This window comes from Lissotriton helveticus, chromosome 2_2, assembly GCF_964261635.1.
Source record: "Lissotriton helveticus chromosome 2_2, aLisHel1.1, whole genome shotgun sequence".
Classification (NCBI taxonomy): Eukaryota; Metazoa; Chordata; class Amphibia; order Caudata; family Salamandridae; genus Lissotriton; species Lissotriton helveticus.
In genome coordinates this window covers 127,149,080-127,174,916 of record NC_136060.1, presented here as the reverse complement: position 1 = coordinate 127,174,916, position 25,837 = coordinate 127,149,080, and the positions used below count along the sequence as shown (strand labels likewise).

General features: G+C 47.1%; 1 protein-coding gene across 2 annotated transcripts in view; it reads left to right on the top strand.

Moving 5' to 3' along the window:
* The window catches only part of FIP1L1 (factor interacting with PAPOLA and CPSF1), a 576,361-nt gene that overhangs the window by 58,694 nt on the left and 491,830 nt on the right, over positions 1–25,837 (top strand). For both annotated transcript variants that reach the window (XM_078678195.1, XM_078678194.1), the window contains exon 3: positions 16,163–16,223. In XM_078678195.1, coding sequence (XP_078534321.1) covers positions 16,163–16,223 — 61 coding nt within the window. The remainder of the gene's footprint in view (positions 1–16,162; positions 16,224–25,837) is intronic.

Sequence of the window (25,837 nt, the reverse complement as noted above, 5' to 3'; positions counted from 1 at the left end):
AGACGGCTGTAATGCCAGAAACCGGTCCTAGGAAGCTTGAATCCGGTCCAGGGAAGGCATGGCTTGGCAGTTCGGGCTGGACTGTTCCCATGAGGCACAGGATCAGACTGATTTGCATATGGCCATGTCTGAACTGGGGTGGCAGAGTGAGCTAAAGAACGGTGATGGATTCAACCCAGATCTGTTGACTGGGTGTGAGTGTTTGATTGGTTCAGATGCTCCGTCCATCACCACCCCCTTTTGTACCGCTTTCTAGTATACAGACATTTCAAAATGGAGGGTATCCACCTCTTAAGCGACATCAGACAAAAGACGGACTGGTTTGTGAAACTAGATCTCTAAGATGCTTACTTCACAATCCCTATGGTCAAGGATTCTCAGAAATATCTAAAGTTCACCTGGAGAGGGATAACTTACCAATTTTGTTGCCTTCCCTCTGACCTCTCCTCACCCCCTTCGTGTTTCACCAAAATTCCAAGACAGGTGGTCGCATCCTTGAGAAGAAAAGGCATACGATTAGTGATCTATGTAGACAATATGCTACTGATGTCACAATGTCAGGAAGATTTGCTAAAACATATGGGGAGAGAATGTGGTTTAATGGCTAGGGCGGTCGACCGCCAATCTAGTGAACCAGGTTCAAGTCCCGGCAACGACGCTCAACATCCTGTGATCCTAGACAAATCACTTAATCTCACTGTGCCTAACAAAAATGAATGTGTCCTTATGTAACACAACTGGTGCTCATGTAAAGCACTCTGATACCTTCGGGTCAAGTTTGCGCTATATAAAACTATATATAAAAAAGGGTAAAAAAAATAAATATTTGTAATGGGCAGTAGTTCAAATTGAAGGATTAGGGTTCGTCATCAACAATGAAAAATCGATGACCACCACACAAAATCTAGAATTCTTAGGGTTCCAGGTAAATAACATTACAGTCCAACTAGCACTATTTTATGTGCTATCCAAAGACCTTAGTCCGCTTACGCGAACTAGCTAGAGCGATTGGACTTCTATCCGCCTCTATTCAAGCAGTTTCCCCAGGCCCACTACACTACAGGGCTTTACACTGTAGCATACCCTGGAATCACGCAATCAATTTAGGTTGGGGTGCGAAAATGGGAAAGATAGAAACGGGCGGAGGAACTTCCACTCCACATAAACTGTCTAGATATGATGGCGAGTTTGAACACTTTGAGTTTCAAATCAACTCTGAGAAACAGTGTTTTCCTCATCAAACTAGACAATTGTACAGCAGTGTCTTATATCAGTTGCCTGCAGGGTGCAAGGTCAAAGATACTTGCAGACCTAGCAAAGAAGATGTGTTACTTTAGTTGGAGTCAAAAAATTATACTGAAGACAGAGTTTATCCCTGGCCACCAGAACTCAAGGTTTCTAAAGTATTCAAGTGACTGAAAGCTTGAATCCTATATACTTCAGTAAGATTCAGGATTTAACGGGCCCATTTCAAAAGGACCTGTTTGCCAGTAGGTTCACTTTTTAAGTGAAACAATATTACAGTTGGAGACCAGACCCTAAAGTCTCGGCAGTGAGCGCCCTAGTCCAAACGTGGAACATAGAGAATTGTTATGCCTTCCCTCTGTTTGCTCTAATTCAGAGGGTTTTACTGAAAGTCCAAACATGGCAATGCAACTTCGTCTTAGTTACTCCATTTGAAGTACCCAGTGTTTGTTCCTTAGAGCAATGGAATTAGCAGTGGACATTCCACGTATGATCTCCTATAAGGAAACATGAACCTTCTTACTTGAAAGATTTCAGGAGATCTAATATATACTCGGGCCTTTCAGGAGAGGCTAAAGAGCTACTGGATGAATCCTGGGCACCAGGAACAAGGAAGAGATACACCGGCGTATGGAAGAATGGGTGTAGTTGGTGCCTGGAACGTGATTTGGATCCCGTGGATGCTCCTGTAGTGGATGAAGCAAACTACCTTGCTGACTTATTTAGATCCGGTTTATGTTATAGAACAGCCAACTGTTCCAGATCAGGCATATCGGCAGGCCATTCACTAATAAATGACTATTCTATTGGTACTGACCCTTTAATCCACAGGGTAATGAAGGGAATACGACTTAGACAAAGCAAACACAAGGAGATAATCGACGCAGCGCTGAAACTTTTCAGACTCTCACCCCCCAGTCACAGATCTTGGTTGAATCCATCATCGTTCTATAGATTACTTCCCCACCCCAGTTCAGACCCAGCTATATGCAAATCAGTCTTGAACCTGTGCCTCTTGGGAACAGTCCATCCAGCCTGAACTGCCAAGCCAGATCTTTCCTGGACCGGAAACCAGCATCCTGGTACCGGTTTCGGGTTAACACCCCATATCAGCCAGGCTAGCTTTAATCCAGTGGCAAATTGAGCAATGGACCCACGTCTGGGCATACCCTGCCAACTTGAGGCAAACAAAGCAAACACTAGGAGACTTAGACCCCTCCCGAGGCCAAATACGATTCACTGTGGAAGTTAACCTTATCTTTGACCTATTTACTGCATGGCCCGATAACTGCTTTTTGGAAAGATAAGGGTTATCTATAAAACTAGCAACCTTTCTCTGTCTAATATCCTTTAGAAGAGTACTGGATGTTAAAGCATTCAAGGTCTCCAATAGATATTACTCTCCATACTGAGTGCATTTCAAAATATGGAAAAGGGCCAAAACTATGTCTGAAATTATTTTCTGTCCTGACTTTACGAACAGTAAAAAAACTGTGTGCTAACTTGCATGGAAGTTTATGAAGAAAAAATTAATAATGTTAGACCAAATGGCAAAGACCAATTACTAATATCGTTTGTTAAACCTTATAGAGCAGTATCTACAGCTACCAATGCAAGATAGGTAAGAACAGTCATGTTGGAAGAGGCAATAGTTTTGACCAAATTTGGCACACACTCCTCCCGTGGTGCGATGCCCAGTATCGTGTTTAAGGCTGGAGGGTCGCTGATATTTTAAAAGCTGCAGACTGGTCCAATGCATCCACCTTTGCAAAATTGTATATTAATCCTGTGGAACATGTAAGCAGTACAGCGTTAAAAAACTTTACACGTACATAATAGTAGCCTCTGGTCTTGTAATGAAATGACGATTCTCCAATTAACATGTTTATTTATTTATTTTATTTTACTCGTTTGTTTGGAGTGGCAAATCATCCCCAGGGGATCTCTCGGCGCCTGGAAGAGTCATACTGTTGCAGAGAAATCATTTGAATAGCCAGGTCTTAAGAAGCTTTTTAAAATGGCAGAAATTGGTGCAGGCACGGAACTCGTCCGGCAAGATGTTCCAATGGGTAGGGGCTAAGTACGAAAATACCCGACCACCCATCCTCGCCTTCCTGATTCTCCGTACACAGAGCAGGCTACGACTGCTGGATCTCAGGAGTCGTGTGAGCTGGTACCGTTCGATCTTCTTCGTCAGGTAGGCTGGTCCCATACCATGGAGGTATTTGAAAACCAGACATAATTTAAAAGTGGACCTCTTTCTGATAGGGAGCCAATGCAATAGGCACAGAGGGGTAGGGAGGGGGTATGGGCCGGCTTGTTTAGGGCAAGGGGGGCTGCCGTGTTTTGAATCACTTGTAATCTAGAAGACAGATCCTCCCTCATCCCCACCAGCAGTATGTTGCCATAATCCAGTCGACTAAACAAGAGCGACTGGATCAGAGTCTGTCTGGCCGAAAGCGGAATCCACAGAAAGATCCTTCTAAGCATTCGCATGGTTCCAAAACAGGTACCTGTCACTGATTTTACCTGCACTTCCATTGATAAAGTATTATCAATTTTTATGCCCAAGTTCTTGGCCCATCCTCTAGGTGCGGGTGAATCTCCAAGCTCAGGTGGCCACCAATCTGAAGACCACAACCCCTTCGCTTTACCAAATAGCACTATCTCCGTCTTTGAGGAGTTGAGCTGGAGAAAGTTCTTCTTCATCCAGCTCGCTATGGTGGTCATGAAGTGTCTAAATTTAAGTTTAGTAATCGTTGGGGTCTTATCAGTGGGGACTATCAGCTGGGTGTCATCCGCATAGGATATAGTTTCAAACCCACAGTTTTTAATGATTGAGGCTAGAGGTGCCACATATATATGTTGAACAAAGTGGGGCTCAAGACTGAACCCTGTGGTGCCCCCTTATCCACACTGGTGGTTTGAGAGACGAATGAGCCCAGCTGGACACATTGTGTTCTACCCGTCAGGAAGCTCTGGATCCAATTGAAGGACCAGCCTCTGACGCCAATCTCTCGCAAGCGGTTCAAAAGGATCCGGTGAGAGATGGTGTCAAAGGCCGCTGACAGATCCAGTAGAACCAGCATGACTGGGATGTCCCTGTCCAGGGACATCCTTAAAGTATCCGTTACCTCCAGCGGTGCGGCTTCCGTGCTATGAGAGCCACGGAATCCAGACTGAGAGGTATCCATTATGTTGTTCTGTTCCAGATACTGGGAGAGATGCCGATTGACTACTGTCTCCATGATTTTTGCGCAACAGGGGAGCCATGATTTTTGCGCAACAGGGGAGAAGAGAGATGGGCTCTGAATCTGATGGGGAACCAGATTTCACTTGGGTCTTCCCCTGTGACATTAGGAAAGAGTTATAAGCTTGATGGACTACGATCCTCCAGAGGGAGAGCATTGCCATGCGCGCCCTCTTCCGGGCCAAAAGCACGATAGATTACATCAATTTTGTTGATAAAATGGCTCCCTAGGTTCTCACACAGTGTCTGAGTAGGCGATGGGATCGGATTATTACACTTAGGGTTAGTACAGAAAGAATCCTCATTTCATTAAAGACACCGGAGACATCCCACCCACCACACCCTGGTGGATAAAAGTTAAACTTGTTGCTTAGAGACATACTTTGTATTTTTTAACACTTTATAGTGTATCTATTATTTTCAATCATATTTGATTGTTATCTTAATTCTGAATTTACTTAAGTACTTAACGCCTTATGAATTGATACCACCTGATTTTTCTTTCCACTCTTTCAGACTCTTTGGCTTTGTCAGAATCTCCTCCTTATCAAATGCAAATAGAATGGACGACATCAATTAACAAGCATTTACAATGCAACGGTTTCGCCTTTGGAGAAGTTAGAGCTATTGGCATTGTAAAAGACAAAATTTGTATTTATGTGTTGGTTTTGAAAACAGACAAATAAATGGCATTGTCATTTACATTGCCAATAGCTTAATCTCTCGCAAATGTGAGAACTATTGTACCCTACGGACGAGCTCAGCAGACAGCAATTACTACCACACACACACACACACACCCAGAGACACACACACACCCCCAGAGCCACACACACACACACCCAGAGCCACACACACACACACACCCAGAGCCAGCCCCACACCCAGAGCCAGCCACACACACCCAGTGCCAGTCACACCCAGAGCCACACACACACACCCAGAGCCCCACACACACAACCAGAGCAGTCACATACACACACCCATTGGAGCAGTCACACACACACACACACACTGGAGCAGTTACACACACACACACACTGGAGCAGTTACACACACACACACTGGAGCAGTTACACACACACACACACTGGAGCAGTCACATACACACACACACACACACACACACACTGGAGCAGTCACATACCGTTTCAGGGCTGACTCAGGAGGGCCACGCTCGAGCACACGGCGGCGGCCATTTTGGATAGGGACAGTATAAAAACAGTAGAAGGACTTGCTTCGCGAGGAGATTACCTTCACTATTGCCTGAGGCTTGAGCCGGGCTGCTAGCTTTTAAGAAACGCTCTGATTCAGATTTTAACTTGTTACTGTGATTATCCTTTGTGTCCTACCCCCCCCTGCAAGCAGTGACGGAATTTCGCGCTGCTCGATCTATTTACCGCTCAGGCGATTTAAAATACTGAGCTTACTCTCTGGAGGGAGCGCTGCACTTTCGCTCACCTGCCTCCTTCCCTGGGTGTACAGCCGTTTCAGGGCTGACTCAGGAGGGCCACGCTCGAGCACACGGCGGCGGCCATTTTGGATAGGGACAGTATAAAAACAGTAGAAGGACTTGCTTCGCGAGGAGATTACCTTCACTATTGCCTGAGGCTTGAGCCGGGCTGCTAGCTTTTAAGAAACGCTCTGATTCAGATTTTAACTTGTTACTGTGATTATCCTTTGTGTCCTACCCCCCCCTGCAAGCAGTCACGGAATTTCGCGCTGCTCGATCTATTTACCGCTCAGGCGATTTAAAATACTGAGCTTACTCTCTGGAGGGAGCGCTGCACTTTCGCTCACCTGCCTCCTTCCCTGGGTGTACAGCCGATTCAGGGCTGACTCAGGAGGGCCACGCTCGAGCACACGGCGGCGGCCATTTTGGATAGGGACAGTATAAAAACAGTAGAAGGACTTGCTTCGCGAGGAGATTACCTTCACTATTGCCTGAGGCTTGAGCCGGGCTGCTAGCTTTTAAGAAACGCTCTGATTCAGATTTTAACTTGTTACTGTGATTATCCTTTGTGTCCTACCCCCCCCTGCAAGCAGTCACGGAATTTCGCGCTGCTCGATCTATTTACCGCTCAGGCGATTTAAAATACTGAGCTTACTCTCTGGAGGGAGCGCTGCACTTTCGCTCACCTGCCTCCTTCCCTGGGTGTACAGCCGTTTCAGGGCTGACTCAGGAGGGCCACGCTCGAGCACACGGCGGCGGCCATTTTGGATAGGGACAGTATAAAAACAGACGCCCATTGCTTCGCACAGCGAACGCGCACAGCGGGCGCGCCATAGTCGCGCCGGAGTCCAGCCAGAGTCCTGCCCGTCTGCGCTCGTCCGCGCTAGGCTGGGCTCTGGGCTCTGGCATACCCTTTATTGGTGAGTAAAGCCACTATATCCATCATGACTCTTACATACTCCTCCGAAGAGTTATTTGCGCTACGTGGTGCTCCCAATAATAACTGCTCCACCTACCCTTTTCCGCCTCACAAGTTCAGCTGTCCTCGCTGCAACTTTTCACTAAAAACCCCTACCACATGCAGATCCCTCCAACATCAAGGCAGACGAAAGAGACAGGTATGCTCTAGGACAACTTCCACTCGCCCCCTTTTAAGATTTTGGAGCATAAATTGCCGATCCTTACCACAACACAGATACAATATCCACGATTTTCTAGATCAAAATCAACCTGATGCTATATTCCTGACCGAGACGTGGCTCAGAGACTGCTCGGGCCCGGATGTGGCAGACGCCATTCCCTCTAACTACGCCATTCTTCGTCAGGATAGAGTTTCCGGTAGGGGTGGAGGAATTGCAATTATTTACAAAAATGTATACACTTGTAAATTGGTAGACACCACTCAAAAAGATTGTGAATCAGCCCGTTTTAAATTATCCATTACCCCCCAATTTACGCTGTCAGGGCTACTGGTATACCGTCCCCCTGGGACAGCGAGCCCTTGGATAACATCGTTACCGGACTTCCTAGCCCCAGTACTGCTTAAAGCGCCTAATTTCACAATCTTAGGGGACCTAAACATACATTTAGACGACCATGAGTGCCCTAATAGGAATCAGCTTCTCTCTATTCTGGAAGCTTTTAACCTTCAACTTCTAAACACAGGTCCCACTCATTGTGCCGGTCACTTACTGGACCCGATCCTATCTAACCTGTCCCTAGATTGTTCACGTGAAGCCCTACAAATCACCTGGTCCGACCACTTAGCTGTCCCCTTCTCTTATGACATGGCTGATACAGTAGTAAGACCTGAGGTGGAAACTACGCGGCCAGTTCGGAACTGGGGGAAGATTAACTTGCCAGAACTCAATAAACTACTGATCAAAACACTTCCATGTGTTGAACTACCAACTGCCGCTCTCAATTGCGCCACTGAACTCTGGCTAACCACTGCAGTCAATACAGCGCTTCCAATGACATCAAAGCCCGCATTTTCACACCACCCTCCTGCTCCATGGTATTCGGAACAACTTAAAAGCCTCCGCTCACATTGTAAGACCTTGGAGCGTAAATGGAGACAAGGCTATTCTCCTTCACGTAAAGCCACATATAAAGAAGCCTTAAAAAAATACCACTACAGTTGTAAAACTGCTAAAGCAGACTACACAAGGAAAACTGTGACTGATGCACAAAACTGCCCAAAGGTGCTATTCTCTGTTGTCAAAAAATTGACTGGTGCTAACTCGATCCCTCCTCCCCCGGCACTTGATGGCACTCAGTGTCAGTCCTTAGCGGATTACTTCATAGATAAAGTTGATCTTATCTATGAAAATTTCACTACACCTCCAGGTACTATGTACACTGCCCTTGACATAGTCCAAAAATTGGAAAACAATGACACTGATGCAGTAGTCACTACTTGGCAGCCCTTAGACGCCATTTCTTTCCTCTCCTGTTTAAATAGTGTGAGATCGGGCTCCCCACAGGACGCTCTCCCGGCCAAAATATTAAAACAATTAGACCCCCTCACTCATCCCCCCATCATTAAATTACTCAACGCTTCTCTGAGCGAGGCCCATGTCCCACAACCTTGGAAACACGCCATGGTTGTACCGTTATTAAAAAAACAGGGTGCAGATCCTTCAAATCCTGCTAACTTTCGCCCTATATCCTTGTTGCCAATTTTCTCAAAGATATTGGAGAGACATATAAATTCTCAGCTCTCCAAACTGGTTGAAAACACTGGATTTCTCCATCCTTCTCAGTCGGGCTTTCGGCCTAGGCACTCAACCGAGACAGCCCTCCTGGGGGTGACAGAGAGTCTTAGGCACGGTGTCGATCAGGGAAACACCATGGCGCTCATCCTGCTGGATTTGAGCGCAGCTTTCGACACCGTGTCACATTCCATCCTCATTGACTCTCTGAAATCTCTAGGTGTGGCAGGCCAGGCCTTGGCCTGGCTGGCGTCTTTCCTTAGTGACCGAAGCTTCCAAGTGTTTTCTTCTAAAGCTGCCTCCGCCATTTGTCCTTCCACCCGCGGCGTCCCCCAGGGCTCAATTCTTAGCCCTTTATTATTTAATATTTATGTTAAACCCTTGGCAACCATAGTCGAACAAGCTGGGCTAACCCTGTTTTCCTACGCAGATGACACCCAGATTGTCTTCTCCTTGTCAGGGAGAGACGTAAACAACATCTCCGCACTCAAGTCGGGCCTCACTCTTGTGGCCGACTGGATGCGGAGAAATTGTCTCAAGCTGAATGGGGAGAAGACCGAGGTGGTCATTCTGGGACAGAACAAACATCTTTGGGGTCCTCGCCATTGGCCCATCGAACTGGGAAATGCGCCTACACCATCTACTGCAGTTCGCAACCTGGGCGTCATTATTGACGACAGGCTAACTATGAGACAACAGGCTACTAAGGTCTCAGCCATCTGCTTTTCAACCTTGCGATGGCTTCACAAGATTTTGTGGATGCTCCCCCTCTCCTCTCGCAGAACTGTAGTCCAGGCACTTGTAACATCACGCCTGGACTATGGCAACATTCTCTATTTGGGCGCAGATAAAGCCACTATACATGTGCTGCAGGTGGTGCAAAATGCGGCCGCGCGCCTGCTAAAGAATGTCCCCAGACGCACCTCAGCCACTGCCGCTTTGCGTGACCTCCATTGGTTGAGCATCCCAGAACGCGTTAAATTCAAGGCACTCTGCTATATGTTCAAGGCTAAGCAGGGTAGCGCCCCAGTATATGTTCAGGGGCTGGTAAAACCCTATAGACCCCTGCGCTCATTAAGGTCATCGGACATTGGCAATTTCACAGTACCAAGATGGAAGCTGGCAAAAATGGGAGGCCGCTCCTTTTCCACTCTTGGTCCTAAATACTGGAACTCCCTCCCATTGGCATTAAAATCTGAGACCAACTTACTCCGCTTCCGTAAGGCTTTGAAGACCCTGCTCTTTACTAAGCGTGACCAATAGTCGGCAGAGGCCTTAAGTCAAGGTGACATTCTCTTTTCTTCTACAGTCTATCCCTGGCGCCGGGAAACCCATTGTGGGTAGCTGTGCGCGGTACAAGCTTAAATAAATAAAAATAAAATAAATACACACACACACACACTCTGGAGCAGTCACATACACACACACACACCCTGGAGCAGTCACATACACACACACACCCTGGAGCAGTCACATACACACACACACACCCAGGAGCAGACACACACACACACACACTGGAGCAGTCACATACACACACACACACTGGAGCAGTCACATACATACACACACACACACACACACTCTGGAGCAGTCACATACACACACACACACACACACACACACACTCTGGAGCAGTCACATACACACACACACACACACACTCTGGAGCAGTCACATACACACACACACACACTCTGGAGCAGTCACATACACACACACACACACACACACACTCTGGAGCAGTCACACACACACACCCAGAAGCAGTCACACACACACACTCTGGAGCAGTCACACACACACACTCTGGAGCAGTCACACACACACACACACACACTGGAGCAGTCACATGCACACACACACTGGAGTAGTCACACACGCACACACTCTGGAGCAGTGCGCACATGCGCGGCTCTTAACCATATGTCAGACAGCAGGCGGCAGCTTGTCATGCACCCCCCTACCCCGCACAGCGCGCCCCTCCAGTAACCCACCGAGCTAATGAAGGTCAGTGGATTGACGCTGACCGCCCCTCGTTACCACATTGTAAAGTTGTATCCGGCCATGGGCAGCACTGTTAATTAAACGCATTTGTCTTGAAATAGCTAAAAACATAGCCTTTACAATCCGAGCTGCTTGTTACCATATCTGGTGTAATACTGCAAAAGGCTGCGGTGTGTACACTTGCAAGCCGGTCTGTCTGCTGTGATCGCCGAGACAGCCGCATCGGGCCGTTCAGCGAAGCATAAAGTCAAATCTGACTAGGCCGCTCGTTCTCTACTATAAATAAGGTCACCTCCAGCACTGGGATGGGAGGGCCGTGAACAGAAGGCGGTCTCGCTGCGCAGACATCTGCAGCCTGCTCCTGACCCACAAGCAACCAGCAGGGTCTATTCTACTGAAAGCGCACAGATACAGAAAACTGTACACAGCGTTTGGGGTAATTCGTTCACATTACATGTGGGAGCAACCTCATAAGAGCCAATTCTTTAATAAATACTACTGTGAACCCAAGCAGTCAGTAGGCAGAGCAGGAGATGTACCGATACCATTAATTTTCCATGCAGTTTCTTCGGTAGGGGGCGGGGTGTTCTGAAATGTAATAATGAGTATATCGAGATATGCGCAATTTCCATACATTATTAACGCTCAATCACCTATTCAGCAAATTACAAATACATTTTACCCGTGCGCAGTACAGCGGAAGTAAAATTAATGTACACATGACATGAGGATTTTAACAATCGATGACAATGAAATAACAAGCAACTAGTTAAATACGGACTGGACTGTAGAATTAACACTGGCATCAATTGCCTGCATGCCCGGAAATGGCGTGATTGCCACTTTTTTTAATGGGTACCGGATTGTCAGTGATTCGGGGGGGGGGGGGCATTTCAGTGCCACACAGAGGAATGGGAAGCATATTTCAGTTACACGAAGGGGGATGGGCATAACAGGTCACAGCAACAGTGCGAAAGGAACTCGCCAATTTCTCCTGTTTAAAAGAGGGCTCAGAATGGAATATATGTGTCAACACAGGGATGAGCGGGGAAGAGATGGGAGTGGCATAACAAGGTGACACCAAAGGGTAAGTAAGAAATACACCTATGGAGATGCATTCGGCACACATGAATGGAAAGGGCGAGCATACTACACACGGCTGGGAAGGGCATGTAATCGTAACTGAAGGAGAGATGGGAAGGTCATGTCACTAGGACACACACATGAATGGAGAGGACATATATGACGCACCTGGACTGTAAGGGAAAGTTGTCCTGACACACAGATATGATAAAGACATATACCATGAGCACACAAACGGGAAGCACATACAAATCGCATGATGGTGAGAGACAGGGATATGGAGGTCATTTTACAAGGGCGCACAGATAAATGGGGAGGGCATATTGTTACAGAGAGGGATTGGTGTATTATGTCCCAGGGAAACAAACGCATGGTGTGGGGACCTGAAGGGCAAACCACGGTGACCTAGAGAGGGATGATACTGTCACCTCGACACATGGGACGCGCAGCGCACCTGTCACTAGATCTCTCCTCCCTCCCCCATGCAACCATCAGAGGTTTCCGTAAAAGCCCGGCCTGAAGCATGGAAAACGCTGAAAAGATGCACTTTGCCCAGACCCACGCAAGAGCAGACGGACTAACCCCGTTTTTGAAGCCCAGCATGTAGCCGGGGTCGCCCGGCTTCAGCAATAGCCATTCTTACCTTTACTGCAAAGCCGTGGAGCTGCGAACGGGAGAAGAGCGACAGCAGGTCGAGAGGGGTGGGACTTCCGGAGGGCCGAATGACAGTGCGCGGAGAGATGGGCGGGTCCTCTGGGTCTCCAAGTGACGCGAGTAGAATAGGGCGGGACTCGCCTTACAGCTTGTAATCCGTACAAGAGGCGGCCATGTTAAGGGTAAAAGCGGCACACTCGCGGTTTTAGTACACCTAACATGGCATTCCCGCGAATGGCACCAGTTTGCGATATTCGGCATTTATGTAATTCATGACTTGATACGCTTGCTCTTCGCCGCTCGACGCCTCTTTTTATACACAATTATCGTGATTAAAAAGGGGTTTGCTCTTCAACGATCAGTCCTTTCTCCTCCTAAAGAAAGTATGTAGAATGGTAATTTCCCACCTGAGCAAAGAAAGATTGATCTTGAAAGCGTCCCCCTAGGGGAGACGTCCCCACAGTGCACACCTTGTTCTCCAGATGAGTGGTGTGATCCCATTCACGCCCACCGCCGCATGACATAGGGAAAGGGGTGGGATGAGTAAAAATCGCGGGAACGCCCCCGAATCTGGTCCGGCCTTGACGGACAGATCCGGCTTCCAATGGCTAGCCTCCATTTATGGAGCTAGCCAATGGGAGCCGGGGGACGTTCCCATATCCCATATAGTAAACATTAGATTTCGCCTGCGCGAACTGCTTGCGCAGTAACGCCAGGTCGAAACCTAAAAAGAATGTATTGGTTTTCCGTTGCTGCTCTTAAGAGGATGATGCCTAGTTACCATGACGTTATATATTCTAATGTACTTATGCAGTGTTTTTTTCATGATTTACCATGTTTTTTAAAGTGCTACATATGGGACAACAATAAAAGGATTATTGCATAATGTTAGCCTCCGTTGTCTTTAATGAAATTAGGATTCTCTCTGTATGTTAATTGAAGAACCGTCATTCTCCCAAAAATGTCTCTGAGACTTCTAGTTATTATATGCATCTCAAAATGTTATTTCCATAAAAAATATAGTGCCAATGTTAACAAAATAAGTACCAGGTATATCGCGCAGTACGGGCGTTTTATTGCGTGGGTGGAGTTCGGATGGCACCTAGCCTTCCTCCGCAAACGCCCACCGTGACGTCGGACTGCCGAGGTCCATCCGACACACACAAGGCGTTAAAAGCTGGCACCTGCCATTTTGTAGGCACACGTTTGGTTAACGTCCACTAAGGACACTCTGTCTGTGTCCTCACAAACGGCACTGGCATTAGACGCGATAAAGGGACGATAGACGGAACAAGGACTGCAACAATGGTTCCTGAAAGGGCATTTTGCTCGAGGCCGGTAAAAATATTAAATCTGCAGCAATAATTTTCCATGTAGTTAGTGCAGCCCTTTTGGGACAACTGATATAAGGTCAAAGTCCAGTCTACTTGAATATTGAACTTCAAGGCGAAAAAAAAAATCCTTTGTTCATAATCGTTCTAGTCCATAGCTGCTTTCAGATACATTTTTCTACCGGCTTTAAATTTGGAAATCTATTGAATATTACATTTCTGTATTTAAGTCACTAGTCTGATGGTACTTCTAGCAATAAAGACATAAATATGAAGCACTAATTGTGATTATTGTATATAATACTATCTTATTATCCATCTTATGGTTTCTGAAACCGATGTATAAATTATCGGGAAGGCGAGGCATCTCATAAATAGTATTAAGTAATTCATCTCCTGAGTAAATGACACTTATTTTTGCATTAAAAACAAATGCTATTGTTATATTATTGATATACTCTTCCTTTACGATTATAGAAATATAAAATTGAAAAAATAAAACATACGCCAGAAACAACCTGATTTGTTAAGCGTGGGAACAGTTGCACTGAAAATTCTCTTTCTATTTTCTTTAGAAGCACATCTCTGTTATGAAAATAAATATGTGCAATGAACTGCCGGAGATGGAGATGACGTGTAATACTTACAATTTCTAGTTCTTAAACTATATTATTACAGACTGTCTATTTGATCATACAAAGAACACATTAATCTTGGGAAACACACTATAGTAGAATAATAAGCAGTAGAATTTAGATATCAGACCTGGTGTCCAGTTAAAAGTAGTAATTCGCTTTTCAAGTTGTTAGGGGTGTGAAGGCATCATTATTTTGGAAAGGTTTACCACCAAGTGTCTTAGCTGCAAGTACTACAGTCAGTAAGTCTCATTCCCTTAATGTGTTTTTTTTTGTTGTATTAATTGAAAGACTTGTTGCCCACTAGAAAAATGTCTCGGCATTAAACATTCCCCCTTCCTCCATGTACTAAAGCACTCTCCCACCATAGAGACTGCAAGATGTGGGTGTTGAAGTGGATTGCCACATAGGGAAATGGGAAAGTAGTCAATCCCCCCTTGTTTCTCGAGATGGTCCTAGTGAGTACAGATGCAAACTACTTTTTGGCCTTTTATGTGTCCTAAGTCAGGCCCTCTCTAAAAAAGAGGCAGTTTTTTTTTTTTAGTCCTGTACCGGTTTCTCCACAATGGGTAAGTGGTGGCTTGGGAGTATTTAATATGGTTTAAACAAGCTAGCCACCATTCAGATCTAGGTGCCATGAGGATCCTTTTGTTCACCAAAGCCCGCTTTCCATCTCTTATGAACTTGAAAACCTGTTGTAATCCCCTGATCTCTAGTCCGAATGGAAGTCTGCAACGCCTTAAACGGATGAGATGAAATGCCAGCATATTCATTTGCATTATATTAATGTGGCCTATGTAAATGTAAATGTAAATGTCATGGTACTTATAGAGCGCACTGTCACCAGACGGTCACCTTGTGGTGTCGCCTATGCGGTTTCCTGGCGCTGATACTCATACCGCTGTGGAACCCCTCCTGGCTTTCCCTGTGAAGTGTCCACTCCTGGGCACCCCAAGGGTGAAACCAGGCATCCTTAGCGCTGTTGGGGCCGGCTGTTGGGGCCTATCCAGGAGAAATAGTAAGAATGGCACTTTGCCAAGTCTGTCACAGTCAGCAATTTCTAGGATAGTCAGTCGGCGGCACTCTGTCCCCTTTAAGTCTTTGTGGGTATGACACTATATTGTATGGACAACCTTATCCATCTGAGGAGATTATCCAGAGGTACTCTACCTTATCCAGAAAGATTAACATGTACGATCTCCATCTTTTCTGTGTTAACTTTGAAGCCAGGTGGATTCGAGAGCCTTCAAAACTGCTGGGGTTGAGGCCTCCATCTCTATCACGGACATTCAGTCATCATCAAAGGAGCTAATTTTATGTCCATCTCATCTAACCAAATAATCCTAATCCTTGGGCATTCCTGCATCATTACTGCAAAATGCTCAGTTATTAAGACAAAAACACAGTGACCGGACAGTCCTGCCTTCTGGCTCATCGTAATATTTGAGTTTGTTTTTAAACTCAAATCACCTCAGGTGTGTTATCTGTATGTACAATATTCCAATACAGTCGAACTCCTTCAGAACTTGTGATCAGTTGTATTTATTCATTAAGTGAAAATGTTTCAAGTAATTCTAGTTATAAGATTGATGTGAAAATGTTATCTTGTGCACCACTGCCACCTTTCTGTTCTTTCAGTGAACATGAAAATTGGAAAACTGAGACAAATGCAAGTATCATGTAGTATTTCTTAGATGTATTCACCTAATTAGGATGAGTGATAAATGTATGTATTTTTAAGAGTTTACACGATTTAAGATGCAACACCTAACAGAACCACCTTTTTTCAGTGCACAGCCAGCACCACACCCTGAACTGGAAAGGACTGCTGAAAATGGAATATTAAAGCCGGTAATGTAGATCAACTTTAATATATAAACAATATATATGAGGAAAAGAGTATGATTATAATTTTTGTATACTTTTTCCTTTACCTGCATTTCTACCTTACCTATTAAATTCCAGTCATATTATTGAGCACACATGTTCCAGTCAACACAGAGATGTATATCAAGCTAAAACTGACTAGCAGTAGTTTGTTAATTAAACAAATCCTATCAATATATTTTAACTTATGACAACAAAGCTTCAGTGCAGATTCTATTTGAGTACTGGATAAAGAATAGGGACCGAATGTTAAACAATTTGAGAGGGTGTGACAGTTATTCAAATATTTATAGCAGGACATAAAATGAGCGTGTCAATCAAAAAACAACCCAAAGAGAAAAGGAACAGAAAAATGATTGAGTGAAAGAGGAAATGTGGCATGCATGAGTTTTGGAGATGAGGTGGTGTGTGGCAGACGATGGGTATAACCTACCCTTTTCCAATCATTCTTTTCTGCAACTCTTTGGAACAGTACTCGGAGTCACTACTATGTATGGGAGTTGATTGTTGGTCTGATTACATTTGCACTGATGCCCTTGTGTGAGGGTAGGCGCAGGGCTTGGGTTGGTATAGTATGGCATAGTAATCCATTCCTTTACGTTTCAAAAACATTAGACAGTTACAGAAAAAAACAAAGGTTAAAGTAACATTATAGTTAAATACTGTAATAATACTTAACTTTATATTTTTTTTAAAGAAGCAGCTCTTTATAAATTCACAGAAAAAAACAAAGGTTAAAGTGATCAAGTTGAGTGAAAATGTCACAACATAACATTTTAAAATAGAACCACTGAAATTAACAAGTTCTAGTTAACTGATGTAACTATAACTTGCTCCCTCGTCATGCACTGACATATTGCATCATTCATGATGAGTTCACTGACAACATTGACATCTGAATGTACATAATTTATGGCCATATTGTTCACAGCGGGCGCACAAGTTATTGTTACTTCATGGTGCGAATAATTATAGTTATTTCAGTTAGATATAGCTGGTGAATTTTAGTGGTTTTTTTTTTAGTGGGTTTAATTCATACACATAGAATCATCTGCAGCAGCCTAGCTGAAGATTAGGACTATTTTATCTAAGGTGCACGTGTTGAATAAAACCTGACCCCCCCCCCTTACTTTTCAATCAGGTTGGGTAAGAGATGAGTGCTGAATGTTTTGGTGAATAGTCGGGTCTCTTCATGGGATGAATGTTCACTGCACCAACAGCCTAATTCTTGTTCAGGATCATTCATGATCATTGGGTCAATAGCTCCTCTGGCTCTGGCGGACACCTCCCAGAAATCTAGGGCTTGACAGTTCTCTATAATCATATGTCAGGCTGGATTTGTAAGCCCTTAGTGTTCTTGATCAGTAGGGAAATCTTTTCCAAGGCCCACATAACCCACAACTTCCTATAACATTTGGGAACATCTTGTGTCTTAGTTCCGCCCCACAGGGCCAACAGGACCTGCACTGCAGCAACCCAGGGCCATAGCGAGTTATTCATGCCAGGTAAGTCCCAGTAGGGCAGGGGATTCCAGTGACCATAGGTGCATTATGCAAGTGCTCCGTCTCTGGTATCCCAAATGTTGTCTAAAGATCCTCAAAAGAGAGGATTTGCTGATGTTTGAAAAGGGAAAACTACCATGCGGCACCAAGGTTTGAAGTTTGAGGGTGTTTGAGCAGGTCTGAAATCAGAGTTGTGGATGAGTGTCAATGGAGATCGAAAAGTAGTCAACCCTGATTTGGATTTCACCCTGTTCCAAATGGCTAACCTAACTCTTGTGACCGTTGAGGAGTAGAACACTCAGCTTCTCTTTGACCTGCACATCGACAAAGCACCATTGGTTCGCTGTTTCTTTCTTCCTCCACTTGCTTGTATAGTGGAGCTTAGCGACCTGAAAACAAGACGGCAAGTGAGGGAGAGCTAGACTTCCTTGTTTAACCAGTCAAAAATAATTTTTCCGACACATCAGCAATGAGCTTTGCATAGTTAAGGGAGACTGTTCGTGCCAATTTTATCCCCAAATAATTTAGTCGCTAGACCACGAGATGAGAGTAAGCTTGCAAAGCCTGCATCTGAGTTTGGGTGCAATAGGAGCACCTCTGATTTGCCTGGGTTGATTTTGAAGTTAAAGCACAGAGTTCTTCCATCACATGGGTCTGTCGGCGATAGCATGATATCGGAGAACATCGTATGCTTGATTGTCTCTGCACAGATAGGATGCCTTGCTATCGCCCCACTCCATTTAACTGCATTGGCATATGGCTAATATCAGGGGGGAAAGAGGGCACCTCTGTCTAGTACCACGTTCTGTGTTGATTGAGGCGACCATAGTGCTATTGACATGAATCCTTGCCGTGGGGTGGTGATAAAGTGCAGTGATTCAGCTCAGAAGATGAGGGCATAGTACCAGGAATTGCAGAACCCCTGCCTCGTACCTCCAATGCACCCTATCAACAGCATTTATAAGCATTGAGGGATATGAGTAGGACTAGCTTGCGTTTTTGTCGGGCATTCTCAATTGTATGAAGCAGCTGCATTGGTGTCCTAGGAAAAATCCTGCTTTGTCTGTGTATCATAGCTGGAAGGGTGTGGCCTATTCGGTGTGTTAAGTTGCCAGTGAGGAATTCAAGGTCGATGTTTAGAAGAGAAGTGGGGCACTACGAGGAGCACTGGGATCGGTCTTTCCCTGGTTTATGAAAGACCACCACTGCTGCTTCACACCTTGTTTTCATCACTCACAATTTTGTTGGAGAGGTTTAAGTTTGGGTCTAACAATTAGCAGAAGAACTTACAGAAATTAGCTGTGTATCCATCAGGCCCTGAGGACTTCCTGTTTTTTAGTTTAGATATTGCCCTTATTACTACTTCTTTTGAGAGAGGTTCATCTGGAGTGTGGCTCTGCTCCTGACGGATAGCCCTGTTAGATACTCGCCTGTTCAGTACTTGTAAAGTTACTACTATGTTCGGGATTTGGTTGTTGCTTTGGTTACATTTGCACGGTTGCCCACAGGAGATTGGGCGCATGGCTTGGGTTGGTGTAGCATAGTATGGTATGGTAATCTATTGCTTTAATTTACAAAAACCTAAAACATTTACTGAAGACCTCCACAGACTCCATTTGCTCTGTCGTGTACTATTTATGATAAAGTATCTAGAACTTTGAACCCTTATTACTCATCGAGAAACCGTAGTTGCTCCAGTTAAGACAGTCATGCTTTAGGGCCCACCATAGCACAGAGTTGGTGATGCTATCGGTGTTGGATGAGCTCAGGATTAGGGTCGACAGGAAGAAGACTTGTGTCTTAATTCTGCTAAACCTTACAGCTGCGTTTGACACGGGGAATGACCAACTACTGTCCAAGTATTCAGGACATGGGAATCTGTGGGGTGCCGTATCAATAGATCTCCTCTTTTCTGACAGACCGGACACACTGGATCCAACTAACAGACTGTGTGTCCAACAAAGGTGCACTGACCTGCAGAGTTCCCCACAGGTTTGGCGCTGGCCCATCTGCTTTTTAACATCTAACTCCGCCATTGGTGGCAGCTCTGGTTGAATGGACTAGCAGGTGTTCAATTATGCTGCTGACACCCAGTTGATTCTTCGAATCGACAGTTCCTCTTAAACCCATGCATGCGTACAAAGCATTCTCAGATACACACTCAACTGGATGACGGCCAACTAGCTGTTACCACGGGAAGTAGCCCTTGGACTGACCTCTTCTGGCCACAAGAGTTGGATGCCACACCCACACCAGCGCCGGTTGTAAAGAGCTTAGGCATCAAAATAGATGCCAAGCTCACCCTGTCAAATCAAGTGTCCACGGTGGTTGGGACCTGTGTAGGCCTGATGAGACAACTGAGGAAACTGACACCTCTCCTATCATTTCGAACCCTGCGGACGGTGGTGTCGGCACGCATTGTGTCTCGACTGGACTACGGTAACGTCCTGTACATTGGACTACCAGAGAAGCTGTTAGGCAATCTGCAAGTAATAATGAACGATGCTTCAAGGTAGATCTTCAAAGTCCCAAGACGCTCACATGCCGCACCTTTGCAGCAGCTTCACTGGCTCCCCGTCAAGCAGCGAGCCAGGTTTAAGGGCCTCTGCATCGCTCTTAAACCTCTTCATGGGCCGGCCCCAAAATACATCAAGGAGCGCCTTGGGAGCTACGTGCCAGGACGCACCCTCTGCTCGTCCGAGGCAGACCTGCTGTCCTGTCCGCGGTTCAACAAAACTACTATTGGCAGGCTAGCTTTCTCTGTTCTGATACCCCACCTATGGAACAAGCTACCAGAAAGCCTACGTAGGGAATCCGCTCTACTTCCATTTAGGAAAAAGCTTAAGACCTTATTATTCACAGAGGCCTTGGAACAACATACGCTCTGACCAGGTGTACTGAAAGATAGCTGATGGTGAAGTTCAACTACTCTCTTAAAAGACCTACTGGTGATTACGCACTATATAAATGCCAATTACCATAACAGAACTCCTCAGCTGTTCCTTGGTCGTCCTGGACTAGCATCCCCCTCGTTTGAGGATATTTGGCCAAAGGTAAACTGGACCTTTAGCTGGCCTACCTGAAGTTTCCTTGATTTGTTGTCGGTGGAGTAATAGTGAGGTTTTGTGTGAAGGACATATTCTGCCTTATCTCAGTCCAAAACTCCTAATCTATCTTGGCGGCACTGACCGATCTCCAATTTCTTGCATACTGTGCTTGTTCATAGCAGTTGGTCATCTGTTTCAAAGCAGGGAATCCCCAGAGGGAAGCTGGAGCTACTTCTGGGGTGTTAATCTGGAGGACGTTCCCAATTTCTTCCTCCAGTTCGGCCCTATTAACTGGGTCACTCATTGAACTTCCAGAAGAAATGTCTTGAGGCAGGGACTCTGAGCTCCAATATTGCCATCAAGGGAGTGTGGTCAGAAAGGGCAATCTGCCCAATTTCTGTCTCCTGGAGTGTGGACATCAAATGGTCATCCAAGAAAAAGTGGTACAGGTTGGCATACAACTTGTTTGCTGCCCTGTTAATCCTATAGTCTCTATCCGAGACCTGGACAGATCGGCATACATCCCTCATACCCATTTTGAGCATTCATACCTGAAAGCGTGTAGTGGCAACCCCTGCAGTGTTGTATCAGTAAGCCATCCTGTCAGCCCTATTATCCATCACTACATTTAGGTCGCCCCTGATTATGAGAGGCCTTGCAACGTATTGGAGAGCGTCCAAGATGGATGATTGAAGGAAGGGTTCTTGCTGAAAGCTTGGAGCGTAAAGTTTAAGGATTGTGTGGGTTTGGAGCCAAGCCTCAAGACCTGACCCAAAGCCCTGTTCATGTTGTCCTCCTGCACTATAAGTACCTCCCCCTCAAATGAACGGCTACAGATGATTGCTACTCCTACCTTTTTGCCCATGCCAAGGTGTAGAATTGGTGGGGGGGAAAAACTTGATTTCATCCTGCTATAATCAGAGGGCAGAAGGTGAGGCTCCTGAAGGAGGCAAATATCTGTTATGGATTCCAGGAGGAGCATAAGGATAGCCATTTGCATAGATAGGGAGTTCAGTCCCCTTTGTATTAAGCGTGAGCATCTTAAGTGTCATTGATCAAGAGCTGTCTGTGTGTATAGGGACCAGTAAAGCTCTGGAGTTCCCAAATACCATACTGAGAGGGGTATCCGTTCAGCCGCATGTATACCTGCTCATTAATGACCGAGTAAGATGTTTGTCTCCAAACCCAACAATAAATGATTACAGTAGTAATCAACAAGTCATCTTGCCAAAGTATAGTTTAATAAACATTTCTGCGGGAATGGTCATCTTTTACCAGAAATAGTTTTTGCTGTAAACAGACCTCATGCCAAAGCAGTCTCACCATCCTGTGGTATCCCTGTTTAATTATGTGCATTTGTATCAGGGCTCGAAAAATCTTTAAAATATTACTAGACCTGCAGGTCTAGTGACTAGATTTATCGCAACTACATGAAATAGGAATCAAACATCAGGCCTATAATTGGTTGGCATCTTTTCTGGACGGACGGTCCATAGAAGTGTGGGTGCCTCCGTTTACAGCGCAGGCACTCAGCCTCACACTGTTTAACATGTATTTGACCCCCCTTGCAACATTAGCAGAGTCTCTTGGTGCTAATGGCGTCTCATATGCAGACGACAATCTGCTACTGTTCTGATAAAGGCAAGGATTTAGACGAGCAAGTAATAGCCAAGTGTCTCGCCGGAGTTTTTCAGTGGACGAAATTGCACCACCTTAGATGTAACCCAGAGAAAACGGAAATTGTGACCTTTGGAGATGTCCCACACAACGCTGTGGTGGACTGTTGGCCCAGCAATTGCCCTCACCCAGGTTCTCCAAAAAACTGCATGAAGAACTTCGGAATTAAAATCGACTGCTCTCTATGGTTCCTCCCACAGATCCTAGCCTTGGCGGGGATCTGTTTCAACGTACTTCGCACGTTGAAATGTTTTTTTACCTCTCCTCTACGAATCAGGAGGCAGAAAGGTGTTACAGGCCCCAATTACATCAAGACTGGACTACAGTAATGCACTGTACCTGGGCCTAGTGGCCTACCTTTTTAACAGACTCCAGATGGTGCAGAACGCCGCAGATTAACTTCTGCTTTCTCTCCCCTCGAGATCCCAAATGACTCTGCACTTAAGGGCCATGCACTGGCTTCCCATGAAACAGAGGGTGATTTTTAAAGCCATGGTCCTAATGCATAAAACCCTGAAAGGGACGGGTCCTATATATCTTAAGGAGAATATCGCCCCTTACGTCCCTGCTTGCACTCTCCGCTCCTCCTCAACTCGTATGACCTAGTTCTAGGACACCCCCGCGCCGCACGGCCACCAGCTGCTGCGTGTGCCCCCCACCTGCCTCGCTGACCCTGCCTGCTGCCGGCTGACCACGCCCCCTGCCTTCGAGCGGCGTGGTCTCCTGCGGTCTAGGCATATGTAACTGTATTTTTCTGCTTCTGATTTCTGTTGCCTTTTAGGCTTGTGCCCCGCTATTCTCCTGTGTGCCCAATTGTGGTAACTGTTTTGTTTCTCGCCTGTACCCCGGTACTGTACTCCCCTCTGTTGCCCTCCCGCCCCGCTCCCCGTCTCCGTGTGGTTGGCCACGCCCCCTTTTTTCTGTGCGCTCCCGCCTCCCAGCTGCTCCTCCCTCCCTCGCACTTGGCCATAAATGGCGACCGTGCAGCGCAGGTGAGTGTGACCTAGTTCTAGGACACCCCCGCGCCGCACGGCCACCAGCTGCTGCGTGTGCCCCCGCCTGCTGCCGACTGACCACGCCCCCTGCCTTCGAGCGGCGTGGTCTCCTGCGGTCTAGGCATATGTAACTGTATTTTTCTGCTTCTGATTTCTGTTGCCTTTTAGGCTTGTGCCCCGCTATTCTCCTGTGTACCCCATTGTGGTAACTGTTTTGTTTCTCGCCTGTACCCCGGTACTGTACTCCCCTCTGTTGCCCTCCCGCCCCGCTCCCCGCCTCCGTTTGGTTGGCCACGCCCCCTTTTTTCTGTGCCCTCCCCGCTCCCGCCTCCCAGCTGCTCCTCCCTCCCTCGCACTTCGCCATAAATGGCGACCGTGCGAACGCGCAGCGGACGTGCCGATTGTGCGCCGAAGGCGCGCCAAAGGTAAGCCCGTCTGCGCCCGTCCGCGCCTGGACCGCGCCCAGCGTCAGGACCCCTGGCTCCCGCCGACACCAGCCCACCCGCCGAACCTACAACGCCACCGAAATCTACGCACTCAACGCCGGCCGATTCCCGGGCGGTTATCATGCCACCCCGAGACGTACCCACGGACCCTTCTGCTGCCACTCCTGCAAGTTCACCTGCTCCCGGACCTCCGTCACACCAGCACAAACCAAGCCGAACTCCAGCAGCAGCCATCTCAAGTGCATCCTGCTCAACACCCGCTCCGTCCACAGACACACCGTCGAGCTCTGGAACCTGCTCGACACCACAACCCCAGACGTCGCCTTTCTCACGGAAACCTGGATGAACGCCTCCTCAGCACCCGACATCGCCATCGCCATCCCAGACGGCTACAAGATCATCCGGAGAGACCGCGTCAACCAGACTGGAGGAGGCATCGCCATCGTCCACAGGAACTCCATCCGCATCACGACCAACTCCGAGGACACCCTCACAGCCGCCGAACACCTGCACTTCCAGATCCACATCAACCCCAAGACCACCCTCAGAGGCACCCTCATCTACCGACCCCCGGGACCACGTACACAATTCAGCGAAGACATCGCCGACTTCATCAGCCCGCACGCCCTCCTCTCCGCCGACTACATCCTCCTCGGGGACCTCAACTTTCACCTGGAGAACAACAACGACCGCAACACCACCACCCTGCTGGACAACCTCGCCAACCTCGGTCTCAAGCAGCTGGTGACCACCCCCACCCACTACGCCGGACACACACTCGACCCCGTGTTCTCATCCAGCAAGGACATCACCTTCAGCCACGCCACCGGACTCCACTGGACGGACCACAGCTGCGTCCACTTCAGCTTTAAAAGGACCACGATCCACCACCACCAGCAACAGCTCGCACGCAGAAGTTGGAACAAGATCACAGCCGACCAGCTCGTGGCATCCCTGAACCCCCCCACCAGCGTATTGAACCCTAGCCAGGCGGCCACCAACCTCGCAAAGTGGATCAGCAACTGGGCAGACGACCTCGCCCCCCTGAGGACCCCGCCCAGCAGACCCGGCAGCAAGAAAACCCCATGGTTCACCGACGAACTCATGATCTCCAAGAAGAACTGCCGAGCCCTCGAGAAAGCCTGGCGCAGAGATCCTACACCGAACAACATGACTGCCCTCAAGCTCGCCACCCGAAAACACCACCAACTGATCCGCGACACCAAGAAAACTGCGTTCAAGGAACGACTGGACAACCACGCCCACAACAGCAAGGAGCTCTTCAACATCGTCAAAGAGCTCTCCAACCCCAACGCTGGAAACAACGACATCACCCCTTCGCAAGACCTCTACAACTCCCTCGCATCCTACTTCCACAATAAGATTGCGGACATACACAACAGCTTCAGCACTCAACCGACGCACGCCACGACTGAATCACCGCCCCCCACCACCACCCTCCGCGCCTGGACCCCGATCAGCACCGATGACACCATCCGCATGATGAACTCCATCCACTCCGGATCTCCGACCGACCTATGCCCTCACCATGTCTTCAACAAAGCCGATGCAGTCATCGCACCCCACCTGCGAGACATCATCAACATCTCCTTCGACACCGCTACCTTCCCGGAGAGCTGGAAGCACGCCGAACTCTGCGCTCTACTTAAGAAACCGTCAGCCGACCCCACCGACCTCAAGAACTACCGCCCAATCTCGCTACTCCCGTTCCCTGCAAAAGTCATTGAGAAGACCGTCAACAAGCAGCTGGCCGCCTTCCTCGAGACGAACGGATCCCTCGACCCCTCGCAGTCTGGCTTCTGGGCCAACCACAGCACCGAGACCGCCCTGATCGCAGCTACCGATGACATCCGAGCCCTGCTCGACAACGGAGAGACAGCGGCCCTCATC